The sequence below is a fragment of the Oenanthe melanoleuca genome, chromosome 2 (assembly GCF_029582105.1).
Source record: "Oenanthe melanoleuca isolate GR-GAL-2019-014 chromosome 2, OMel1.0, whole genome shotgun sequence".
Classification (NCBI taxonomy): Eukaryota; Metazoa; Chordata; class Aves; order Passeriformes; family Muscicapidae; genus Oenanthe; species Oenanthe melanoleuca.
Window position 1 is genome coordinate 21,234,324 of NC_079335.1, and position 23,728 is coordinate 21,258,051.

Genomic DNA, 23,728 nt, shown 5'->3' on the forward strand with positions numbered 1-23,728 from the left:
AAGTTTGTTCTACCAGAGCTATTGATAGAATTGTTTGTCACAGGAATGTGACTTCTTATCTCTTCCAAACATCAGTCTCATTACTGGCAAATGTGTTTTTTTCTATCCACTGTCACTGGAAAAGTGCCCATGTAGTTCTCCATCTTTCTATAATGTGTACTGTAGGGGTGATACAAGATATTATTTTTATTAGGTGGAGTTGGTGGAAGAAACTCAACAGCTGGACTCCGTGTACTTTAGAGAGGTCCAGGCTTTGCATCAAGTGAGTAGTTCCAAGAAGGATGAGGTAAGACAAGTACCTACTAACAAAAACAAACCCTTTCTCTGTCAGAGAGGCTTCACACTTTGAGTATCAGCAATGAAAGGCTGACCAGATGCTAGTTTGGAGAAATAAGTAGTCTGATTTCTACCATTCATTTTGGGGACTGATAGACAGCCATTGTGTTAATTAGATATACAGATCTTCTGTCAGTGCCATCAACATCAGACCTAAAATCTATGGAATGTATTTCAGGCCTTTACTCTTGTGTAAATGCCTCCATTTCAAGTGAATTACAGGTATTGGGTTATTGGATTATTGGATTATGGAACCTGCAGACACTGATATGTTTAAAGCAAACATAAAAGTAAAGCTTGCTAGGAGCTGGAGCCTTAATTTATTTTCTCAGTGATTAGAAAGCTATTTTACAGAGATAGGTTATCTAATGCAAGGATTATTAGACTAAGCAAAATACAATGATGAAAAAAACACTTATGCAAGCAAAATAATTTCTCCTCTCAGAGTACTGTTTCTGACAAGGGAGCCCTCAAAGAAGATCAGCACTTGCATCAAGGTCCTAAAGAATTGGCAGGTCCAAATCTATTTGACCTGATCCATGACAAAGAGAAGTTAGAACAGTTCCGGGCTTTTCTTAGTAAGCGTTCTGCTAGGTACGTTTCTTCATTATTACTATTGTTTTACCTGTTTCTAAGTTCAGAAGAAATATTTGCTAATGATCTAGGCTATCTAAATGTTGACAGATTTTAGTCTTTTAAAACATGCTTTTGCATATTTATGAAACACACAGACACATTGTTCAGACAACTGAATTGTCTTAACATGCTTGGGGTAAAAATTCTCCTGTCAAAACATATTTGTGTTACAGTTCTGCTTTCAGTTTCTGCTTTGATTAGTGGCAAACCCCTGAGTAGAACAATTAGCCTATAATGAGTAAAATTTTCTCTTTTTTTAGTATATATTCAATTTAATTAATTTTAAAAATTAAAGCTGGTTATTATAAAAATGTACAAATAGAAAACAGGCATGTTATTCTCACAGTGTGACAGCAACCACAGTTTTGTGTTGCTGAACAGATTTAAGTACTAGCTTGTAGCAGATACAATCTTAGGCAGGGTCTTTGAAAAAGTGAGCCTGTTTGTTTTAAAAGTAAGATCTAAACAGGAGCTGACACTTTTTCTTTTGTCTTTAAATTGTCACTTCCTTCCTTTAACCAGACTTCCCATGAGTTGGTGCTTTACATATTTGCTGTTGCTTTTAGTCAAGCACTGCTATAGCTTTACGTTGGATATTGGTCAGCTTTTTCAGAAGTGCCCAGAAAGGGGCATCTGGCACAAAACTCCTCTGGCCAAGACTCAATGTCATCACTTCTGCTTATCATTTTTGTAGTCAGAGAGAGTAATATACATTTCTGGACGCAATATTCCTAATTCTGAAGGTAACATCTAAAACCCATTTGGATGGATCATTCCTAAGATTAGGAATGACTACAAAAGGACTGCAGATAATGAGTTCAGATGGAAAGTTTTATGGTGTAGCTGCCTGTAGTCAGGTGACTTCTGAGCTAGTTGTATAGAGAAGTGGTCTCCCAACATTTTGCTCATGCATCTCATCAGTAAAAACTTCTTGAGCATGGAACCCTAGTGTGTGTGTGTGTGTATATATATATGTGTATATATATACATATATATACATATATATATATATATATACACATAGATATATATATATAAATAAATATATAAAAAAATTTTACTACATTATAGACATGTGCTACTAAAGTTTTAATATTTTTATCCCGCCCCTCAACAAATGGTCTTGCACACCTTCTTCACACACTGCAGTTCAGAGACCACTATTCTTGAGTTCCTCTCTAAATGGGGAAATGGTAGGAATCAGCAGATAACACGGACATGGTCATGTCCATGGTCATGGACAGGTGTGCTGAATTGCCTCTGATATTTCCTAATTCTTTGTTAATCACAAGATGGGACAAGTCCCATCTTAAGTGGTAGAGCCTGGCAGAGAAATGTTTCATTTATGGAGCGTTTATTTTTTCTTTTTTGTAAACCTTCATGATGAAGACAAACATTTGAAAAGGTCTCACAGAAGTGTTTTAGGGTTGGGTCCAGACTAGTTACTGGAGTCCAGCTGGCACACTACAATAAAGGTGCTTAATGATACTATAAGCTGGAGGGATCCTAGAACTAATGCAGTCTGGAAAATTTCAGAAAAAACCAACAAACACGTCATTTGCCTTTTCATCAAAACTTACGGTTCTGATTATGTCCAATTGTAAGTGATCCAAGTTTCAGGAAGGACAGGTGCTGAGTACCTGCTCACAAATTCTAGTAAGAAACTAAACAAAGCTCCATTAATTAATGCTTTGTTAAATATATAGGATATATTCACACAATTGCAGGACAATTTGTGTTACTTCTGGTTAGTGAATTGCCACTTGTTAGTCTCGCCAGGCTAATTGACTATGGATGTGCTCCTGATCCAGTATGCCAGGATGAGCTACCACTAAATGGTTAATCTTCACACTTTAGGATTTTTTAAAAAGATGCACATATTTGGTCAGTTGTTATAGGTAGATGCCAAGGAGTTACTCCATAAACCACAGTAATTTGGATCACTTGTATTTGGGTGAACTTACTCATGATGAACTAGCAAGTTAAAGAATTTCAGTCTCAGTAGAACTTAGGTTTCTGTAAGGGTCTCAAAAGACTTTTGAAAGGAGAACATCTGTTCTTAAATCAGTCAGATGCTTTTGAATGTTTTACTCATAGATTAATGTTTTGAAAAAGCCAGTTATTAATCAAATGGAGAACTGAAACAGATTTGTCTGAATTCACTTTCATATTTCCTGCTGCAATACAGTGAATGTACTCACTAAAATGCTTATAGAACTTCAGCTAATAAGATACTGTCAGAAAACAGTCAAATAAATTAAACTGAAACTGTAGATATTTATTCTGTTGTCTGGTTAAAAGAGCAAAACCATTCTATGATTCTATGAAAACAAATTTATATAGTGTGCACTCAAATATTATGAACAATATATAGATTGAGGATTGCATAATTGAAAAGATTTGTCACTGACTATGACTAATGAAATAAGTAGTAGAATCATTAATTTATGAGAAAGCAGCCCACAAAAAGCCCTAGTAACAAATTTTGCCATTAACTGTTTTTATCTGCTTAACTGCAGACTGACTTAAACTCTAGTACTTCACATGGGGCAGGAAGGGGATGATTTCTTGGGCTGATGTTCCCAGCTGTTATCCCTGCTCCTTTCTCAGGCAATATAACAAGGAGGCAGAGCAGGAGGCGTCAACTCGTCTCTCAGTGGCTTGTGGCCTCAGTACCAATTCAAACTCTCATCTGTTTCATTTTTCATTCTCTCTGTGAGCTCTGTACTATGGTTCTGGTTCACAGTCCCTGCTGGATTTAGCAGGGGCATATTGAGGAGGTTAGTCCTTTCAGGGTACCCCAGATGGCACCCTAAGTGAGATCTCTAAGATGTAAGTTTGCTCTGCCTGTTCAGCAAGTGCCATGGTCGCAGCAGATGGTATTAGCAGGGAAAAAAATGACAAAATTTCAGCCCAATCTGACCTGGTATTTAGGTCTTGAATACTTTGGTGGGTTGTGGTTAAACTAACAACTCCCTAGAATATTGATGAAATTAACTCAGTATTGAAATAACATTTTGTTTAAATTTGTTTGTAGCATGGATCTCATGTGCTGGCTAGATATTGAAGAGTTCAAAAAGACACTCGACAAGGATAAAGAAAAAAGTGATGAAAAATCTAAAGACATTAAAACCAAGTACTTAAACAACAAGTACTTCTTTGGACCCAACAGCCCAGCTACCAGAGAACAACAAGAAAAGGTAGGAGTTACAGGGACATTAATGAAGAACAATCACTGTGACTGTGACTGAGATTAAAATCCATAAGTGGGCTTGCTCCAGCTTTTACCCAAGCTTTCTCCTCATATCTTACCGTATTTTTGGCCAGAAATCTGGTTCTATCCTGGTTGGAAAGGTCCCTTCCTTCCTGTTCAGGCTTTTTCTCCTTACCTCTTACAGAACATCTCTCTTAAATGGTGATCTGAGGCCACAGCCAGAGCATGCACAAGACAGCTCAGAAAAGGTGTAAAAATTATTTTCAAGCACAGTAACTTGTTCCAGCTTTCTATTTTAGTATGTCAGTAAAGCCACAGACAGCAAGTCTGAGCTGTGGTACTCTGATACATCTTGATGCTTAGGCAATTTACTTGGTCAAGCTGGGGCATTATTTGCCAGAGTCTGTATCCTATTATAGGTAGGGACAAATGTAATCTGTTCCCTTTTATGAAAAGTACATGTGAGCCTTGGGTAAGCATGCATTAAGTGCTTTGCTTACAGTTAAGCTCATGCTTTGCTAAATCAAGGATGTAGAGAGATAAAGGACTTTTGGTATACACAAAAGTTTATGTCATGTGTTATTGTATTTGGATTGCTTAGCTAATGCATTCAGGTGGAGGAAGGAGACAAAGCCTTCATGATCAACTTTTGGCAGCTCAGCAGTGCGTCCAGAAGAGATTAGAAAAACAATGGCTGCCATTGTTCCTGGCAGATGAACACCAAGGGCCAGAGGGACAAGCAAAGGTAATTTTTTGACAATGGCAACACATAAAGGCATGGTTTTTTGTTTGGCTCATAATTTACCATTGGGATAAAAAGGTTCAGAGGAAAAGCAGCCCACAACTTACTATCAGTTTACATTGAAAGAGATGCTGTAGCATGTACAGGTTGAAACATTTATCTTAATAAGTGTGAAGGAAGTTCATCTAAAGGCTTAGTTTAGCTGACAGTATTATTGTTAGATCCTAAATCTGAAGGAGCTGGTGTTAGCTCTGCTGCCATCCAGGCTGCCAGAAGAGTGACCTAATTTTTGCTGTAGTGCTACACTCTCCCTATGCCATTTTGCCATAGCCATACAGTTGCACACTGAAGAAAATAACTGCTTTGTGTAAAGGATTTGCCCAAGGGAACAGAACACAAGCAAATGAGTGAGCTTCCCATGCCTTAATTCTTTCTCTTATGCTGTCCACATTCTCCTGTCTGAAGCTGCAGTGCCTGTAGAATTGAATTCAGGACTGGAGAAGTTCTTCTGAGTGGGGAGGTTAACTGCTACAAGCCTTGCTGCAATTTGTTACTTCAGAAAGTTGCCAAAAGGCTGGGAGTGAGGAGCCTTTCACTCCTGCTGGTTCATTAGAAAGACTGAGGAATGGGCAGAGCTAACATCTGCCTTTCATGAGTGCCTCTGTGGCTGTGATCCATCCATCCATGTGATCCATCCTGCTGGTGACAGATGCAAAGACTTGGTGTTTGGCACTTCCACAACAGCTCTGACATGTGAATGTCATAGCAAAAGGAAACTTCACAGTTCCACCAAGCAGACACATATGCAGCTGCATTGATTCATAAAACTTGTTTTCTATCATCTTTAACATCATGAAAATTGTCAGAAGTGTTGTCAGAAGTGCATATAAACTGAATCTTTTCCATTGATTCAGAGCACTAAGCAATCTGAAAAGTACAGGTTTTAATAAGAGAAACTGTGATTTTAACAATGGTTATGTTAATTAAATTTTAAAAAATCCTAACCCTCTGCCTTTTTTAGCTGAACTTGGCCTCCTTTAGAAGCCCTGGCAGAAGACCAGGCAGTAAGGCTAAGCTGCTCCCAGGCCTGGAAGCTAGCTCCTGCCTCTTTTTGCACCTGCTGCACCGTGCTGGCAGGGAGATTAGCCCAAGTAGTTTAGAAAATGCTATATTCAACTCAAATAAACAGTTTACAGGAAATACATACTTCTAATGAGCTTTTAGTCTTCTCCTAACTCCGTTTATGTCCAATTGCTCTTTTCTCTTTCTTATTGAAAATGTAGAGGATGAAAAGGTTCTTCGAAGAAAGTATTTTAGAAGAAGTGAAACCAGATGACATTCTCCACTAGCTTCATATTTCACTGTGACAGAACTGTGGGCATGCTATGTAGTCCTTATTCAGGAAACCTGTCCTTTGTTTGAGGTGCAATTTAGCTACAAAGCAGTTGCAGGATCAAGTCTGTATTTCTGATACAGCTGTACAAAGGAACTAAAATCATTTCATACTAAAAAAATATCAAACCCAAAATTTATTCCTCACATAAGTGGTCCCTGAGAACATTATGAGTAAACTCCACCACTAATGGAATACAGTTTGACTGCTATTGCCTCTTGTCTTCACTAATTCTCAGTCTTAATGAGCAGGCACTCATTTATAGCTGAAGAAGGGATGGCATTTTGTGCAGGTCCACAACAAGTTTCAGACATAAAATCTGTAAGAAGACATATGAGCTATTCTACTACTGTGGTCTTAATCATTACAAGGCAGACCAGAAAACAAGAATATTATAATAATAAAATAATAATCTTTTGTTCAACTATAGATAAGGGACACAACTGAAGATCTTTCACACAAAGACCAGCAAAAGACAACCAGTATGCGGAAGGCAAGTGAAATTTACTATGTTTCTTGTGTCTGTAGTTTCACAGTCTTTTTCATTTGGACCTTGCACATTCTTCACAATTTCCCTGTTGACAGTGTGATGCTTTTAAAAGCAATCATGACTGTACTGATTGCAGTGGACTGATTGCTCACATTACTGCTGGATGTTCATGGTAAATTTCTCCCCTTTTCTGTCTGGAGAGGTCATACTTGAAAATAAAGGTTTCATGTCCTGGGCTTTGGAGCACTATTAACACTCCTCAAACTAATATTGTACCTTTAATTCACATTTATCTGTATTTTGCATGCAGTGGACTTATTTGGACAAGCTGTTCATTCCAGCATCTGGTAGTTTATTTATTATTGCAAGTGGATTACGTGCAGACACAAAAGGGAATGTGAAGTATGCAGTAGAGTGGGCAGGTTTAATCATATCTCACAGTATCTGTTTCATTTAGAATTGTATTTTAATCTCACAGCATTGAGATAATATCAAATTTAAACTTTTTAAACCTTTGTAATAATACATTTCATCAGATGTTTGCCAGTTTTTTCCTCTTGAAGAGCAGTGAACTTTTTGTGATTGCCAGCATACAAGTTGTGTACATTTGTTCAGTTGAACTTTTATTGTCTGTTGAAATCAAACTAGAGACCCGGTCACCAATTATCCATGAAAACCATCAGGACAAAAGGGATCCAAAGTGCATGTGGGCTCTGTTAACTGAGTTTTCTTTGTCTGTTTGTCTGGAAGATGGTTATTCTCCATGTTCTGCTTAGAGGTTGTTGACCCATAAAATAAGCAGTGTTTATATACTGGTGTAGGGATGGAAGCAACATTTTGTTCTTCCCTTCATGAATATGCCCTAGAAATAGTTTTTCTCAAAAGCCCCCTAAATCCTGGTCACAGGGAATAGAACATGTTTGGAGAAGTGGAGAAGGGCTTAGAAGATCCAACTCTACTGCCTAAATTGAGCTGACTATTTTCACCAAAGGACCCTCTGGACACCACCTTCCTTCTTGCCAGGGTAGGCTGTCACCTCTGGCAGGTTCTGTGACAGGACACTGAGCATTACCTCTGCTTTTAAGATAAGTTGCAGAAACTCTTTCAGCTTAGGATCAGGTTAGATTTCCAGGACTATTGGCAACAACTAAAAATGTTTCTGACCGATGCTCACCATTGAACAGCACTCCACCCCTCCAGGACTTCAAGAGTTTTAAACCACTTTTAGAAGATGGTTTTCATTCATCCATCTGATAACAAAAGGGGGTTGTTTGGCTTGCTCCTCAGCAACAGCACGAGAACTGTTTGTTCAGGAAAGCAGGCCAGCATGAACTTCAGTTCAAACAAACTGTCCCTGCATAAGCCATCTTTCTTTCTCCACCCTTTCCTGGCTGCCTACTGTTCTGGGCTTGGCAGCATGAGGATTTCCAAAATGTCTCAATGACTCGAAATTCTATTTTACTATTGTTAGCTTTATTTCACAGAGAGCAAACTCTCTGGCTTGTGTGGGTGATCATAGCAACACATTTCAAACCTCATTTTGTTGGTGAGATCCCTGTCAGAAGCATTTTACTACTTTAAGCTATGTGGTTTGTGTGTTCCTTTTCCTTTGTTGTTTGTTTGCATAAAACTCAAACTGTTCTCTAGAAAAGTAGCCCATTACCATAATCAATAACAATAGCTGTTTCTATACTTTATAGTATGCAGTCATATGGTCTAAATCATTGTCAGTCATTTCCTCTCCCATCACATCTTCCAAAAAATGTTCCCCAAACCAAACTGGAAAAAAAAAAAAAAGAAAGGAAGAAATGAAACCTTGCCACATTTTATTGTATCCATGTCATAAACTACTGAAAGTTAGGGTCAGTGCAAAGATAAGAATCAGACAGTTTACACTAACTAATGCCTTTGTTATTGCTTTTTTGAAACAAAGTTTGTTTGGTGCATCTATTTCTTCTTTTGACAGCATGTGGACAATAAGAGTGTTTCTTCATCTAGTGATATAATTGCTTTCCGCAAAGCGCTGCTGGATCCAGTGACAGCAAATCTGTTTCAACGCTTTGTGGCACTGAAGGGAGAGCGACTGGGGAATGGAGTGCTCTTTTGGCAAGAGGTGCAAAAGTATAAGGTATGGTGGTAAAACACAGCAAAGGGAATAGCATTCCATTTGTAAGCAAATGCATCCATTCTTGCATATTAGGAGAATTTTAACAAAAATATCTATAGACATTCTGTTGTTCATAGTAAAGCCTCTTTAACTGTTTAAACTGTTTTTTTCTTTAGTGAAAATCCTCACTTCTTAAGGGTAGCTACTCTTGACTCAAATGCATTATCCCTGTATTTCTTTATGCTTCTTCAAACTGTAGCATTCTGTACAGTCTCTAAAGGAACCCTGCTATCTCACTAATGCCCAGTTTGGTATATATCTATTGAGCAGTAGAAATATGCAATCATTGAAATGCTCATTCTGTCTTTATAGCTGCTATCTGAATTTAGTAATTTCTCAAAAAATGAGAGATAAATTTAAAGTTCAGGCAAATCTACAGATGTAAAGATGGTATCTACCAAAAAAACCTGTATGTACAAAGCAGACCGCAGCTCCCTTGCACTTTGTAAAATCAAATTGGACTTGAGCTGAACTTGGGACCAAAGTGAAATGTGATGGGAAAGGTCAGGGATTATATCTCTCCCAAATACATGTAGTTTTATGAAATTGCTTCTGTGTGGGTTGAAACACAATGGGAAACCTCTGGGGTGAAACTTTAAATCCTGCTGCAGCCTCCTAGGAATACCCTGGACTGAATGCGGGGACACCATAGATCTTTCATGTGTTCCTCATCCCTTTTGCCTCTGGGACATTCCTGATGCAAAAGTGCTGCCAGAATGCAGAACCACTCCTGGGCTCCTGAACACAGCCAATGTGCACCTGGCAGGCAGGGAGCATGAGATTAGCTAATGTGCTCAGAAACTGGGCTGTAAAGACAGCTGATGTTGCAGTAACGCTTGGAGATCTGCTGTAGGCATGTGAGTGTATTTTCACTGTTTAATTTTATGAATTTGAATTTGGTGTCTGCTTTAGAGGGTGAAGCTCCTCTGTTTCCAGGGAACAATCTCTGTTCCCTCCCTACAAAGGCTCTGATCCCAGGCAAAGAATCACTGTTTGAAATGCTATCTGGGGTGCTGCTGTCTCTCTCATGGTTACAGAGTGACTAGCTTAGATTAAAACTGTGGTATGAAGGCACCTGGTGTTCCATGACATAAATCCTTTTCAAGATATTAGATTTTTTTTTAGACCTGTGACTCCTCATTGCTACATCACGGAGGACACGGAAACTTTCTGCAAAGTAATGTGGAGTGTAGTCTTAACTCTTCTTTGTAGAACTTCTCACTAAAGAAAGCCTTCATTGTTTTTTGTCCTATCCCCTTTCGTGCATTTATGTTAATTTTATTTGTCTTGTTATCAAGAAGAAGTACAATCTGGCCATATTTCTCCATGCATGCAAATTGTCACAGTTGGCAGCTGATGCTCTTTGTAGATGCAAAGGGCTGGAGTAGTAGGAGTGTTGTGGGTCAGGCTGAACTGCAGGAATATTGCCAAAGGCGTGGGCAGCACTTTGCACTGTGCATACTTGTATTGTCTGAGCCCTATCATGCCATCAGTTTAGAGAGAACTCCCTTTAGGAGTCAATGACTGCATTGCTCCCCATAACCCATTAGGCTGGCGGCACAACCCAAAACCAAGATTTTTTTTTAAACAAATATAAAGAAACATAACTCGATGTATCATTTCCATCTGCTCATCTATGCTCAGTCTCATCTCTCTTCATATCATATTGCTTGTTTGTCTTCCCTCTTACTACAGCTCTCTGCCTTCTGTGCTAGATAAGCAAAGAGAGCCATAATATATATCCTTAGGATATATTGAATATGTTTTTTTGCACTGTCTTACTTTCTTTTTATAGTTGTTATCATTCTTTTTTTTTTCCTTCCCAAAATGGAAAGTATTCATAACAAAGCAAGCCAACTCTTTCACATACCACATTTCTGGTGGTTTTAAAAGACATGGTTTTAATATCTTTGCAAAGTAAATATATAGCCTTCTATACCAAAACTTAATTCAGATTCTTCATTTAAGGAGCTCTCTTACTGAAAACCCTGGAGTGCTCATTGTGTCTCTAAGATACATGTGATAGTTGTCTAGTGTCATATAAATTTCTTGAAATGTATGGATAGAGAGAAAGTCCATATTTCAAAATGTTGGAAAGACACTTTTAAAATTATTTTTCCTTTATGTCAAAGTCCAATGATGACATCATCAGGGTGTTAAAACGCAGTAATAACAGGTTTTACAAGAACAATAGGATCACATTAAAAAAGTAGAAAACTCAGTGTTCCTTTGACATTTCACTCCTGTAAGTTCAGGTTTGTTTTGTATTCTATAGTGTACAGAATTTTTCAAACTCTGAATTTTGGGAAACTAGAAAATCTTTACAAATGGCAAAAGTAGAAGATTTCAATAACTGGAAGATTGTACTCGTAGCTGACATTGTCCCCTCTTGTGAAAACATCCCTCCTTAGAATATCTTGTACCCTCTAAATATTTCCCCCCTTTTGTTGGAGCACTTAAAGTATTTATTTATCTTTTAGTTATCATTGCTATGCAAGTCATAGCAGGCTCATTGTTAAAATCAGTGCATTTCACACTTGTAGATGTGTTTCTCTTTTCAGAAATCTCCTATTTGCCAGTAATGCACTTAATATCTATGCTGTTCCATCTGAACATGCAGGCAGAGATTATCACCTAAAACCAGTGATTGCTATGTATCTGCATTTGCAAATCAGAAGTCCCGTGCATGTCTTAAGTATGGCTTTGACCATGCACATTTACCAAAAGAATTTTGCCCTGCATACTGAAGGAATCAATTGTATAATTATTTTTGTATGACTATTGCTCTTTGATCACTGGTGCCCTGTAAAGGTTCTTATGTGTGTCTGCCTCCATTGACTGAAAATGCTATTTTTCATCTTTCAGGACTTGTGCCATTCTCATTGTGATGATACCATGGTTCAGAAAAAGATCACAGCTATTATTGACTGCTTTATTAATTCTGCCATACCCCCAGCTTTGCAGATTGATATCCCACCTGAACAAGCAAAGAAGATTGTGGAGCGCAGGAAAGAACTAGGACCTTATATTTTTAGAGAGGCACAGGTAAGAAGCCAGTTAAATCTGAAATAGGCTATTACTGATTTTAAGAACAGTCTTCATTGCTTATGTGACAGTTAGGACTCCATACATAAGTCTGGGTTTGAAGGAGAAAAGTATAGTCATATATTTTAATGACTGTAAGGTAGAGATGGAAGAGAGTCCTCAGATATATACTGTTAGGAATTCTGGCAGTGGAAATTAATTCTGTCTATGTTCTTAATTGCTTGTTCTTTACCACTTGGTTAATGTCACAGAAGTAATTTGTAGTTAGAAAGTTTACAGGTTTCATGTCTTATGAAAAATGCAGATGTGAGTAAAGCACAAAGGCAGCTTAACTTGCTGAATGTCTTCCCTTCTTTATTACAGAAAGTGTGTATTAAATGGCTGTAGACAATTTTCTCTTTGATCTTTCTATTAATCAGGTTGAATAGCAATTTTGGAACCTTTACAGACTTACTATTTTCTTATCCCTTGATACTGCCTTGACTTATCTTCTAAGTCCAAGAGAAGTAGTTGTTCTTCTTTTCCTATAAAATTGCCACCAACACCTTTAGACATCAACTGAGAGTCTATAAAGTGTTTGGATGACAATAGATGAATGACTTGTCAGAGAAAAGGATTCATATAGGTCCTAAGAGAAAGAGAAGTCTCATTTCAGCCTGTGTAAAACCCAGTGAACTCCAGAAATATGGCACAAAATAAAGGAAGAACTAGGCCAAAAAGCTGGGACTGGAACCCAACAGTGGCTCACATGTCACTTTCAAGCCTCTTGAGCCAGAAGCAGTGAGCATGCTTGGCTCCTTTGAAGCCAAGTTTCTCAATGCAAATTAAACATCTAAATAAATTGAAAAATGTGAGCCTTAGTACGTGCATCAACAGAATTCACTGAGCCCCTCTGTTTGCTTTTCTAAAATTGTTTTTCTTATTCTAGTTCAAAAACGACCCTGTGAGAGATTATATCATTTAAAAATTATCCAAGATTTGCTCATAGATCTGTAATGTGGTTTAAGAGCCTTTCCAGAGGCAAAAAAGTATTTCCTTTCTCTTAAGGAGGGGGAAAAAAGCCCTCTCCCTCATGAACTGAATATTTGAAATACTTGAGCAGAACACTGGTGCAAAAGCAATTCTACTGGTGTATATTTTATCAAGAATACTTGTAAAAAGTGATGGATGTTTTCATTAATGCAAACAATTGTTTAGGGAAATATAAAAAAAGAAAGTGCCTTTTAACTGTGTTTTAGGAAGATTTTTCACCAGTAATAAACACACTGATGAAAAGCATGTGCTGGGCAAAGCTGGGCTGAAATGTCAGGACAGAGTACGTGGGAGGAACAAGGCTGTGTGTTCAAAAAAAATAGTTATCTCATTCTGCATTTTATTTTACAGTCAACTGTTTCCTTAATACGGTCAAGATTGACTTTATTTTCTTCCTGCACAGATGAGTATTTTTGCTCTTCTGTTTAAATTTTGGCCAGAATTTTGTGAGTTCCAAAGCAATCGGGATAGTGAGAAAACTCTAGTTACCTTGGAGAAAAAAAAGGAAAAAGAGACGCGAAAGAAGGAAGGGATAACAGCAAAGGTAAGGCTTGTAAAGTTTCAGGTGACCGCTAATGAACAGAATAACATAAGCAAAGATACATAAAATAAAATAAAATATCCCTTTTTCAGCCTGATCCAAAGCTACCAAATCTTGTTAGATTTCAAGCTTTATATATAACCTGGTCCTAAGTTGATTAGTTCCCAATTTTGCCAATACATATAGTATATGTATATACATATATAACTTGAAGCAGATAAGTCAATAGAATACTAATTTCATTAACCAGAGGAAAAATGTATTTTAGTCACCTTTTGTGCCAAGAGAAGAGCAAAAAAGAAGGCTGAATTAAGAACAATAAATCTGTGTACAGTCCATGTATACTGTGGGCTACTGCAGACCTGTTTGCACTTTCATGATGTATTGTCTTATATTATAATTTATGTTCTAGATCACTACTGAAATCAAACCAAACCCAAACCAAAATTGATTTCGTAACTATTTTCCAGAAGGACCATTTGAAAATCCTGCACATTATTAAAAAAAGAATATGTGGCAATTGCTTTGCATAATCTTTGCCTTTTCTTGAATATTTCTCAGCTTTGAAAGTGAAATCGTTAGACTGTTCACAGCAAGCTTCCAAACAGTTCCAGAGCATTAACAGAAGTGTGACCTCTACAATGGAATGCTTGTTTGTAAAATTGTTTTTCTTGGATTTTTAAAATTAAAATATAATGGACTTCTTTTTCTATTGATTATAGGCTTTGAAAAAGTTTATTTTTTATTAAATACAATTGTTTGGCAAGCGTTGAGGAGAGAACATTCTTTTAAGGGCAGAGAAAATACTGGACTTGCAAACTGTAATAAGTAGCATTACAGAGACCTTTACGTAATGTAAATGCCATGTACATGTGCTGAGATGTTCCATGTGATACAAACCACACAGGTATCTGGACAGATAAAGACAAAGGCCCATAAGAACATGCAAACACTGTTATCCTCTTTTAGGCACATGAAAGCTGAGGACCAGTGAAACATTACTCATGGCCACACACCACTGTCAAGGGAAGTCCAAAATCCAGGAACTCATCTTCATTTCTCCAAAGCACATTGTCTCCATATACATGCATCTGCCAAGGCCATTGGCAATACTTATAGTGCAAGAATGCAATATTTCAAAGTAATGCACTTTTGCATTTTCACAGACTTATTTTCCATCTGTTTGTTGCCTGTCTATGAGATTTCTGATCAAGATCAAGGAATAAAGAGAAAATCTTAGGCAGGAGGGCAAAAGCCTGGCTTTTATGGAGAACAAATGTGAACGATGAATTACAGTTCTAAGCAGGGAAATAGAGTAAGAAATTTTAGAAAGTGACAGGCAGAGAATGCAGCTCTGTAAACAGTTTGTAGACTATTCTTCTCACAAAAAAACCCCAAAACAGTAAACCAGTTACCTTTTAAAATCTCTTAAAAGAATGGATGCAACAGATAATTATTTTTAATAATTTTTTATTAGTTTAAAAGTCCTTTTCCTTTTCTGCTGTTGTTTGAAGAATTTGCTATTTCCCATTCTCTTGCCTGAGATTTTTGTCCTCTTGGTGACAACATAATTCAAATGATTCAGTATCCCTGAAGCATACTGATAAGGTTCATCTAGCATGAGTAATAGCAGGTTCACTTTTTGGCTTGAGGAAGGTGATGATTTCTTGGCAATGGAAATGAGGACTATGTTTCCTCTGCCCCACCAGGCTCACTCTGGCAAGGGTTAGAAACAGCTTTTCTTATATATATCTCCTCTCCACCCCACAAATCAGTTGCTATTTTGGGTTTATGTCAAACAGAGCAATCATAGTCCTAGAGGAGGAATTTGCTTTCTTCTTTTTTTACATGTGTCCCTAGGGCACTGAATCTACCTGTGCTCACCTCAGTTTTAGAACTGAACAGATAAGAGTTGGACTTTCATGCAGTATAGTGGAAAAAATGGTCAGACAAGGAGCTTTTCATTGAGCAATGATGCATAACTTGGTATTGTTTGACTATTTCAATAATTTTTGTGCACCAATTTGTTATTTAAGGGGCAAATTCTATCAAAGGCATCCTGGCAATGGACTTGTTCCTTTGTTAGCTGCTAGATGCACATGCCACATGCTTTCAAATATATAAGTCCCTTTTTACAGACTGTCTTGATGCCAGTACTAGTAATTTGTTGTATACATAATTGCATTTTATCTCCAAAGTAGATTTTGGATTTTTTTTGCTTTCAAGTGCACAAAATAGCTTTAAATTTTTAGCTTTAACTTACATTGTAGATTTGTATGTACTCTTTCCACAGTCTCAGCAAAGAAAGCTATCAATTTTCCTTTTCCGTGTTTCTGCCATGTCTCTTAGCAATAAGCTTATTTGTTAGTAAGTGGTGTAATGGCATGGGATCTAAACTCACTATAACATTGTTTAATTTATTATGAGAGTCCTTTTTAAAGACCTTGCTTAATTCACCATTCTCATTGAGAGAGCCAGCAAACATAAACTGCAGTGCAGTAGTATTCACTCTGCCTCTGTGTTTGCATTGGCATCCCTATTCCATCAACTGTGTGCTGCAGAAGTTCCTGAGCCTTCTTCTGCAGAGATCAGCATCACACTGCCTGGGCAGTTCTGTACCCAAAAGTCACTCTTACAGTTGATGGGCTCATAGGACAGTGGGAATAATGGGGAAGAAAAATGCACTTTGGGAGCAAGGAAACAAGATAGGGTGATCCTTTTCCAGGTCTTTCAGGGACTTACTGAGTGACTTTGGGAGCCATTTGATTCCCTTTTTTACCCTCACTTTCTCCCTTGGAACATGAGAGGGTTATATTACTCAGTTCTTGGAGAGAGCTCTTCATGTGGTCAAATATGAACATCGATTAGTGTTTATAAAGAGTTTTGGGATCATCAGACAGAATGTGCAAAGGTGAAACAAACCAACATGAAAATGACAAACAGTTAATCACCAGAGCAGTCTGCCTAGGATTACAATGCCTTGTTCTTCATTGTAGATTGTACATTGCCTGTTTTCCTAACTTGTATGCTGTAATTCATACGCAGCTACTAGACCAAGCTGGAATTAATCAGGACAAATCCTGCATTCTACATTTATACCTGAGGCAAAATAAGAGACTTGTAATGTCCTCTCTGTCCTTAAAATATGTTCTGTTGCAGATCTGCCCTGTCACCTAGTTATATTTTGGAACAGGTATTGAATCTGAAAGGAAAATGGTCTACAGGAGTGTAGAGGACTGGAAATGTGAACTAGAACAAAGAAATACTTTTAAAAAACAGCTACTATTTTAAAATATGCTCATCATGATTGATGAAACTAAGCACTACAAAACATTACTGCAAATGGCATCTCATTTCCAATGACAATTTTTGGTTCCTCCGATTTTGCTTTTCACTTTAGCTCTGTAACTATTGTTCACATCTAATTATGAATTTTTAGCATTCGCAGGGTAAAGAAACAGAGAGAAAACTCACAAACTTGCCTCAAGTGAAATCTTTGACTCAGCTCAAGTCCTTGACTCAACGTAAGTCCTTGACTCAAACTGAGCCCTTGACTCAGCTTAAACCCTTTACTCAACTGCCAAAGAGTGTTTTGCTAGATGAGCTTGATGAGAAGAGAAAATCACCAGTATCTTTACCACCTAAGGATGGACAGGGGAGGAAGGTAAATACTATATGTATCTTCAGATGTCATTCAAGAGAGAGAAAATTATCTTGGGAAAAGGGGAAGGGGGAGTTTGGTTTTGAATACTGCTGTCAGATGTTCTTCAGTAACTGTTCATTCTTCTACAATTAGCTTTGCTGTTACAAGTTTACCTACCTTACAGGTAGTTTTCTTTGTTGTTGATTTGTTTGTTATTAATTTTTTGTAAGATGTTGGTTCTGAGTATTAACAGCTAACAGAATGTAAAGGTCTTATGGTGTATATATTAAAAAAAGAATTTTTATTTAAAGACAAATTTAATAAAAGGTAGTTCAGTTTTGAAAGCTTTTCATTATTTGTGAAATTCATATCCTGAAAGAATTTGGTTTAGGCTAGAGTCCTGTTCTGGTCACATGTCAAAAACTGAAGTTGAACTCTTTTAGGAAATCTAGGTGTTTGAAAATCTGACAGCAAATACCACTTTGAGACTTCTTCCATAACAACTCTGACCATGCATCAAATCTGTAGTGAAGAGGCAAGTTATTTGACTGGGAAATGGGGAAAACAGACACACTACATTGGGCGTATCAAGGGATCATTCATGGCTGAGTTGGCACTTCCAGAACATAACGGGGAACCTGTGCAACCACATATGCCCAGATATGTCCTGTGAATCAGGAATAAATCACTCTTTGGCCACTGCTTGTATTCCATAGAGCTCTTCCCGTGGCATTATGGTAGTGAAGAGCAGAATATAGAAAAAGGTACCATAAAATACCCCCAATATATGAAACCACAGTGTGAGTTGCATAAATAAGCTTACATTCTTACCTCTAAGTGGATCTTATTCCTTTTGCTCATATCTATTAAAAAAAAAAAAAAAAAAAAGAGTTGAGCAAGCTGGTGTATCCCTGGCATACACTTAAGCCGTCAAGAAGAGGTAGAATAAACAGTCTTTTAAAATGCAGTTTCTTCTTCCTTCTGCAAGCCCCTTTCTATTATAGGAAGGTGCTAGAAGTTCCTACTGAATCATGATATGACAAACTTCTCATGCTGTAAGATAAAAAACAGGCCAAATAAATGTGCAGTTCTCATCCTGGTTTGGAAGAGCAACCTGTTATTTGCATGCAATCTGAACTGTGGTTGTTTTCTCTAAAAGCAGTATTTTCTCCTTAGAAAAGGAAAGGATGACATCTCCAGTTGACCCATCTCTAGTGGTAGCAGAACTCTGCTGGAGAGGGCAGGCAGGAGCTGTGAAGCTAATGAGATGTTCAGTGAAAGGACATACACTAGAAACCGTTTTTCCTATATATAGTTCTTCTCTACTCCACAAATCATTTGCTGCTTTGGGTTTATGTCAAGCAGAGCAATCGTAGTCCTAGGAGAGGACTAAGGGTGTAGCACAGAGATAAAATTGATAGCACAGATTATATTTTGGGAGGGTAAAGGTCTGTTGCTTTGTTTTTGAAGAAGAAAGGAGAGAGAATAACTCGCAGACCGGTGATGGAGAATAAATATAAACATCCTATCTGTCAAATGTGCTTAAATCATGGTGTTTTGAGATTTACTTATTTACAGCAATATTCTTTTTCCCATTATTACAATGTTGTAGTGAAAAAAATCTTCCTAATTTTTGTAATTATCCAGTAGTAGGAATATAACATAAACAAGTTTTTTATCTTACTGTTGGAATGGATCAGAAACTGCAGTGTTATGACCTGAAGGCTGATGGTTTTTGATGGTTCTTGCAGGCTTCCTGGAACTATTCCAAGTACATAGAAGCCTTGGAGCAGGAAAGAATACTCATCAAAAGGCAAGAAGATCTGGAGAAAACCTCATCATCATTCCCTGCAGGTTATTAACTAAGTTCTGTAGTTTAGCAGGACAAGCTTAGAGCTTAGGTGAAATTCTTCCAGTTCAAGGACCTTGCTTGCTCTTCTTCTGAGTTGTGTACAGAAACCTCTGCCTCTCTTTTGCTGTCTGTAGGGGAGTTACTCTCTGCACTGTACTCATGAGTGGTGTATTTTTTAAGGAAGGAAAGGTAAAAGTTGCAGGGTATCTTTGCATTGCCTTTACTGCAGAAGTCCTGCTGCAGAGAAAAATAAAGCCTTTTCTTCATTCTGCAGTGACATGGCAATCACATACACATTTCACCTCCCTGCTTCTTGTGCTTCATCAGCTTACATTCAAGCAGATACTGAAATCTCTTTCTTACTCTTTCTCACAGTCTGTCAGTATGTTTTTGGAGGATGTGAGAGGCATTGCTTCATCCTTGTTTCAGCTGTGAATATCCTTGTAGGTCTACGCCAAGGATATTATGACCTGTTTGTTTATTTATCAAAAATATCCATTTAGTAGTAGAGCTAGCAATAGCACTATGTAATATTCAGTTCCTTCAGTTTCACATAATTTTAATTTTTTTTCCTATGCAGGTTCCTTGTCTATGCCCTCCCTGAAGCCTGAAAGTTTTGTTAAAGCCACCATTCCTACGAAGCAGAAACCCTGAATCTTCCCAAGAAGCAGGAAGTGAGTACCAGACTGACAACAAATGTGCTTTGAAATGTGAATTCTTAAAAGCTAGTTTTCCTGCTTCCAGTGCTGAAGCTCATTAGTGACAAGTTATCCTGCTCCAAATCATGTTTAACTGAAGCTGTACAGCCTCCATATGAAAACAAGGTTATTTTTCACGCCAGCCATGGTTAGCAGATCTAATGTTGACCAGATGGAATTTTTTTGCAAAATGGCAGTCTCTGAAATAGGTTATCTAAGCTTTCCAGTTAAGATACTTTACATAGGAACATGAGATGACTGGAGAAATCTCAGACCCTATGAAGTTACTGTCAAGAACCTGACACAGAATTAGCAATAGATCACCTCTGCCAAAGCCTATTAACTATTAGACTGAGAAAAAGAAGTGGGACAGCAAAAAAAAAAAAAAAGAAAAAAAAAAGCCACAAAAACCAAAACCTGATAAAGATAGAAAACCAGATTTTGCTTCAAAGCTTGAATTTCTAGAAGGAAGAGGTTTGTTTGTTTGTTTGTTTGTTTTTTGTATTTTTAAGCCTATGTTGAAATTAGGTGGACTTAAAAAAATTAATAGAACTTGAAATATTGCTGCCTTCCTTCTCTGCTCCTTCTTCATCTTCTAATTCTGTACTTATTAATGCTATTTTAGGCAACTTGGTGTCCTGCCCTCACTAAAATTCCAAGTGTCTGAACATAATCTTCCTGTGGCAGCATCTTCTGAAAATGACTTCAGAGAAAACTGCAGCATTCCTTGGTCTTCCCTGTTACTCTCTTTCCCATGTTCTACAGTTAAAGTAATCCAGTAATCCCCCTGGGGCCTCATGTGCCTGGCAGGTGTGAGAGTATTCCACACTGCTTTACCTTCTGCACCCTGTTCTGATCCCTGTGGAGCTGGATCACCGTGGGCAGTCCTGGCACAGGGCTTCTGCTCCTGCTCTGTGGCTGACAAACCTCCAGCTGGGCACAGTGACCAGGACCCACAAGGCACCTGCACCCCTTGCTGCATCCCCAGCCCAGCCCAGCCCAGCCCAGCCCAGCCATCTCTGCCTGTTCTGTCTATTCCAGACCAGAGAGCTGCCTTCCTGCCAGGCACCAGGCTGGGGTACAAGCTAACACAATGAAAGTTGAGGTCCCATGTGATTTGAGAGGTCTATCCCATCAGCTTCAGCTGCAGCCCACTCTCTAAAGCCACTGGAAATTTGCCTGCCACTATCCTATAGTGATCTGACCACTCTGCTGGTAGGGTGAGATAGCTACAAAAGACCATGAATGCTCCACTTTGTAACAGGGCAGGTCACACCTTATCTACTGGGGATAAAAGGCAAGGCTGGCTGCAGGAGGCCTGTGACAGAGGCCAGGGCTGCCATGTGCTGGGCACAGCAAGTCCCAGTTGCCTCCAGAGGACACAGTCTCAAGCTGCACCAAGGGACATATAGGTTGGACATTAGGAAAAAGTTTTTATTGAAAGAGTGATAAAGTACTGGAATGGTCTGCCTGGGGAGGTGGAGTCACCATCCCTGGATGTGTTTAAAAAAGACTGGATGTGGCACTCGGTGCCGTGGCTTGGTTGAGGTGTTAGGGCATGGGTTGACTGGATCTTGAAGTTCTCTTCCAACCTAGTGATTCTGTGATTCTGTGATTGAATGGACCCATCACAGGACATGGCTGATCCCTCAACCAAGATCATGGCACCATGGGGAAACACATTTCAGAAAGAGCAAAGAAAGCCAGAGAGTGGAGGAAGAAATAAAAGGAGTGATAAACAACAGAGGGAACACCAAGGGCAGAGGAGTCAGTGTAAGAGGAAAAGGTTAAGGAGGAAGTTGAGGAGAAGGAGGTGCTCTATGGTAGAACAGATATTCCCTGCAGCCTGTGGAGGATTGATGTTGCAACAGAGAAAAATAGTGAGAAGGAAAAAGGGGATCCCCAGTGCCTCACCAAAGGGACAGAGTGCAAGCAGTGGTGGTAATGAGGGAAAGAGAGGTGCTTGGAGTGAACTTGAACCTAGGAAACATGGTGGAAAAGTGTTTTCTCTAAGTGTGTAGATATTCTTATTTTCTTTCCCCTACTACCTGAATAAGTAATGATTTATTCTAATTTGCAATAAATTTATTTCCCCAATTTATGTTGATGCATTTATTGAATAATTATTCTGATTATTTCAACTGGCTGAACTCCGCAATGACATTTCGTTACCTTTTCAGGTATATTAAAATCTCTCTGAGGAAGGGAAAGCAGAGACATTCATTGGAGGTGGCCAGGAGACACAAATGTAATGTGCATGCGAGGTTTGTTCTTACAAATATAGAACAAATATGACGACTTGGAATATTATTAAGAACCATGAGATGAAAGGTAGAAAATAAACATCTTCCAGTGTGTTCCATAAAAACCTGATTGTGACACTGGCTCTTGTGTTAATAATTTATTAATACATCTTGAGGCTCAAATCCTATCCTGACCCCTCAGACAAGGAACATGAGTCATGCAGCCCTGTCTCCTTTGTCAGAAGTAGAGGTTCTTCGGATCATGCTGCTAAGGACCATCCAAGAGTGTTATGCTGCTAAGGACCATGCAAGAGTGGTTTCCTCCTCAGTGTGGAGTGACAGCTAAGGACAACTAATGGTCTTCTTCACTCTTGACACAAGAGTGACCAAGAATTGTAAGGAGTTTCCATTGAGAGTTGCTTCAGACAGACTGGCAGAGAAGAAATACACTTTCTTTTGTGGATGTAGTTGCCCTGCTCATATATTCTTACAGAAGGAGCAAGGGAGATCATTGGTTCAGTTCCTCCTTTGCCCATGGTACGAGTTTGCTTCGTGCTTGTCTGCACCCATTATGTGTTTGAGTTACCTGAAAAATATGTTTTTGGTGGAAGCTACAAGGGAATAAAACACAAAATACTTTCCCTGTTTTTTATGTTTTCCCAAATTTCAGTAATGCAGTAAACTTTAATGTTCAATACATCTGAGGAGGTTGGAATGCAGCATCTTGTAGTGAGCAAAGCACATGTGGTACTGTGTGGCCTACCACTCATTAATGTGAAAGGCAGAGAAGAATCATGAAGTGCCATAAATGCAGTGATGTATGTCACCCTAAAAAGCACATGGGAGGCCACCTTCTACTGCTGTGGTCAGTACAGTGCACGCAACCAAATGCTGGAGCATGGCAGGCTCTTTATGTGTTGCTTTATTCTTGCCTTCATGGAATTTTGAGGCAATTATATAACGTGTAGATATTGCTTATCTTATGCTTCTAGTTTCTGACATTATTAACCCTTGGAAGACTTAAAAAATTAAAAATATTATTCAGATATTTGTTATAAATGATAAAACTCCTCGTGAATGTTCCAGCCTTGCCAAATAGTTAACAAAAATTTACCAGCAAACTTACCTCATGCAAAAAACTACTCTCCCAGACAGTTAGGATCATTAATACCATACATGTTTATGAAACTTAAAAATAAGTACTTCATGTACTTAATTAGTGAATAGAATTTTTCAAACTGGCCCTATTCACTCAAAGTGCTGCAAACTGAAGCTCACTCTCAATCTAGTTTGCTGTTCTGTCTCCATGGTATCTGGAACATATGGGTGTATGTACACACACATGCACTGTTTTAGTGCCAAAGCCATGTCTTCAGTATACAACTGAGAAAGATCACACATATTAGTAAAGCTAGAAGTACATGTCATATCATTATTTTCATTTTATGTGTCAATTTTAAAGAAATATTTGGCATCTGAACAGATAATCATTAAGAGACAGAGACCCTTAAATTTCTGGGTTACTGAATCTAATCTAATGCAGTGGCAGATACCCTAGAATTGCTATTTGGTGATATACCAGAAATGGGATAGTGGTTTAAGCCTCATCCCAAGGGACCAGTTCCAGCAGAGTCTGAGGACTGACTAAATATTAGTATTCTGAATGGTGATTGTATATAACTTCAGAACACTTGTA

General features: G+C 38.2%; 1 protein-coding gene across 3 annotated transcripts in view; it reads left to right on the plus strand.

The window, feature by feature from the left end:
• RGS22 (regulator of G protein signaling 22) overlaps positions 1 to 22,413 on the plus strand; it is a 56,865-nt gene extending 34,452 nt beyond the window's left edge. Inside the window, exons 15-26 of one of the 3 annotated variants that reach the window (XM_056484590.1) lie at positions 194 to 286; positions 782 to 930; positions 4,010 to 4,172; positions 4,788 to 4,931; positions 6,752 to 6,814; positions 8,778 to 8,939; positions 11,844 to 12,023; positions 13,459 to 13,599; positions 17,036 to 17,260; positions 18,991 to 19,093; positions 19,672 to 19,765; positions 21,970 to 22,413. In XM_056484590.1, the coding sequence (XP_056340565.1) occupies positions 194 to 286; positions 782 to 930; positions 4,010 to 4,172; positions 4,788 to 4,931; positions 6,752 to 6,814; positions 8,778 to 8,939; positions 11,844 to 12,023; positions 13,459 to 13,599; positions 17,036 to 17,260; positions 18,991 to 19,093; positions 19,672 to 19,745 (1,497 nt within the window). In that variant the 3' untranslated portion in view covers positions 19,746 to 19,765; positions 21,970 to 22,413. Of the gene's footprint in view, positions 1 to 193; positions 287 to 781; positions 931 to 4,009; positions 4,173 to 4,787; positions 4,932 to 6,751; positions 6,815 to 8,777; positions 8,940 to 11,843; positions 12,024 to 13,458; positions 13,600 to 17,035; positions 17,261 to 18,990; positions 19,094 to 19,671; positions 19,766 to 20,414; positions 21,877 to 21,969 lie in introns of those variants that run through there. The other 2 variants (XM_056484593.1, XM_056484592.1) reach the window with 2 other exon arrangements.
• The last annotated feature ends 1,315 nt before the right edge of the window (positions 22,414 to 23,728 follow it).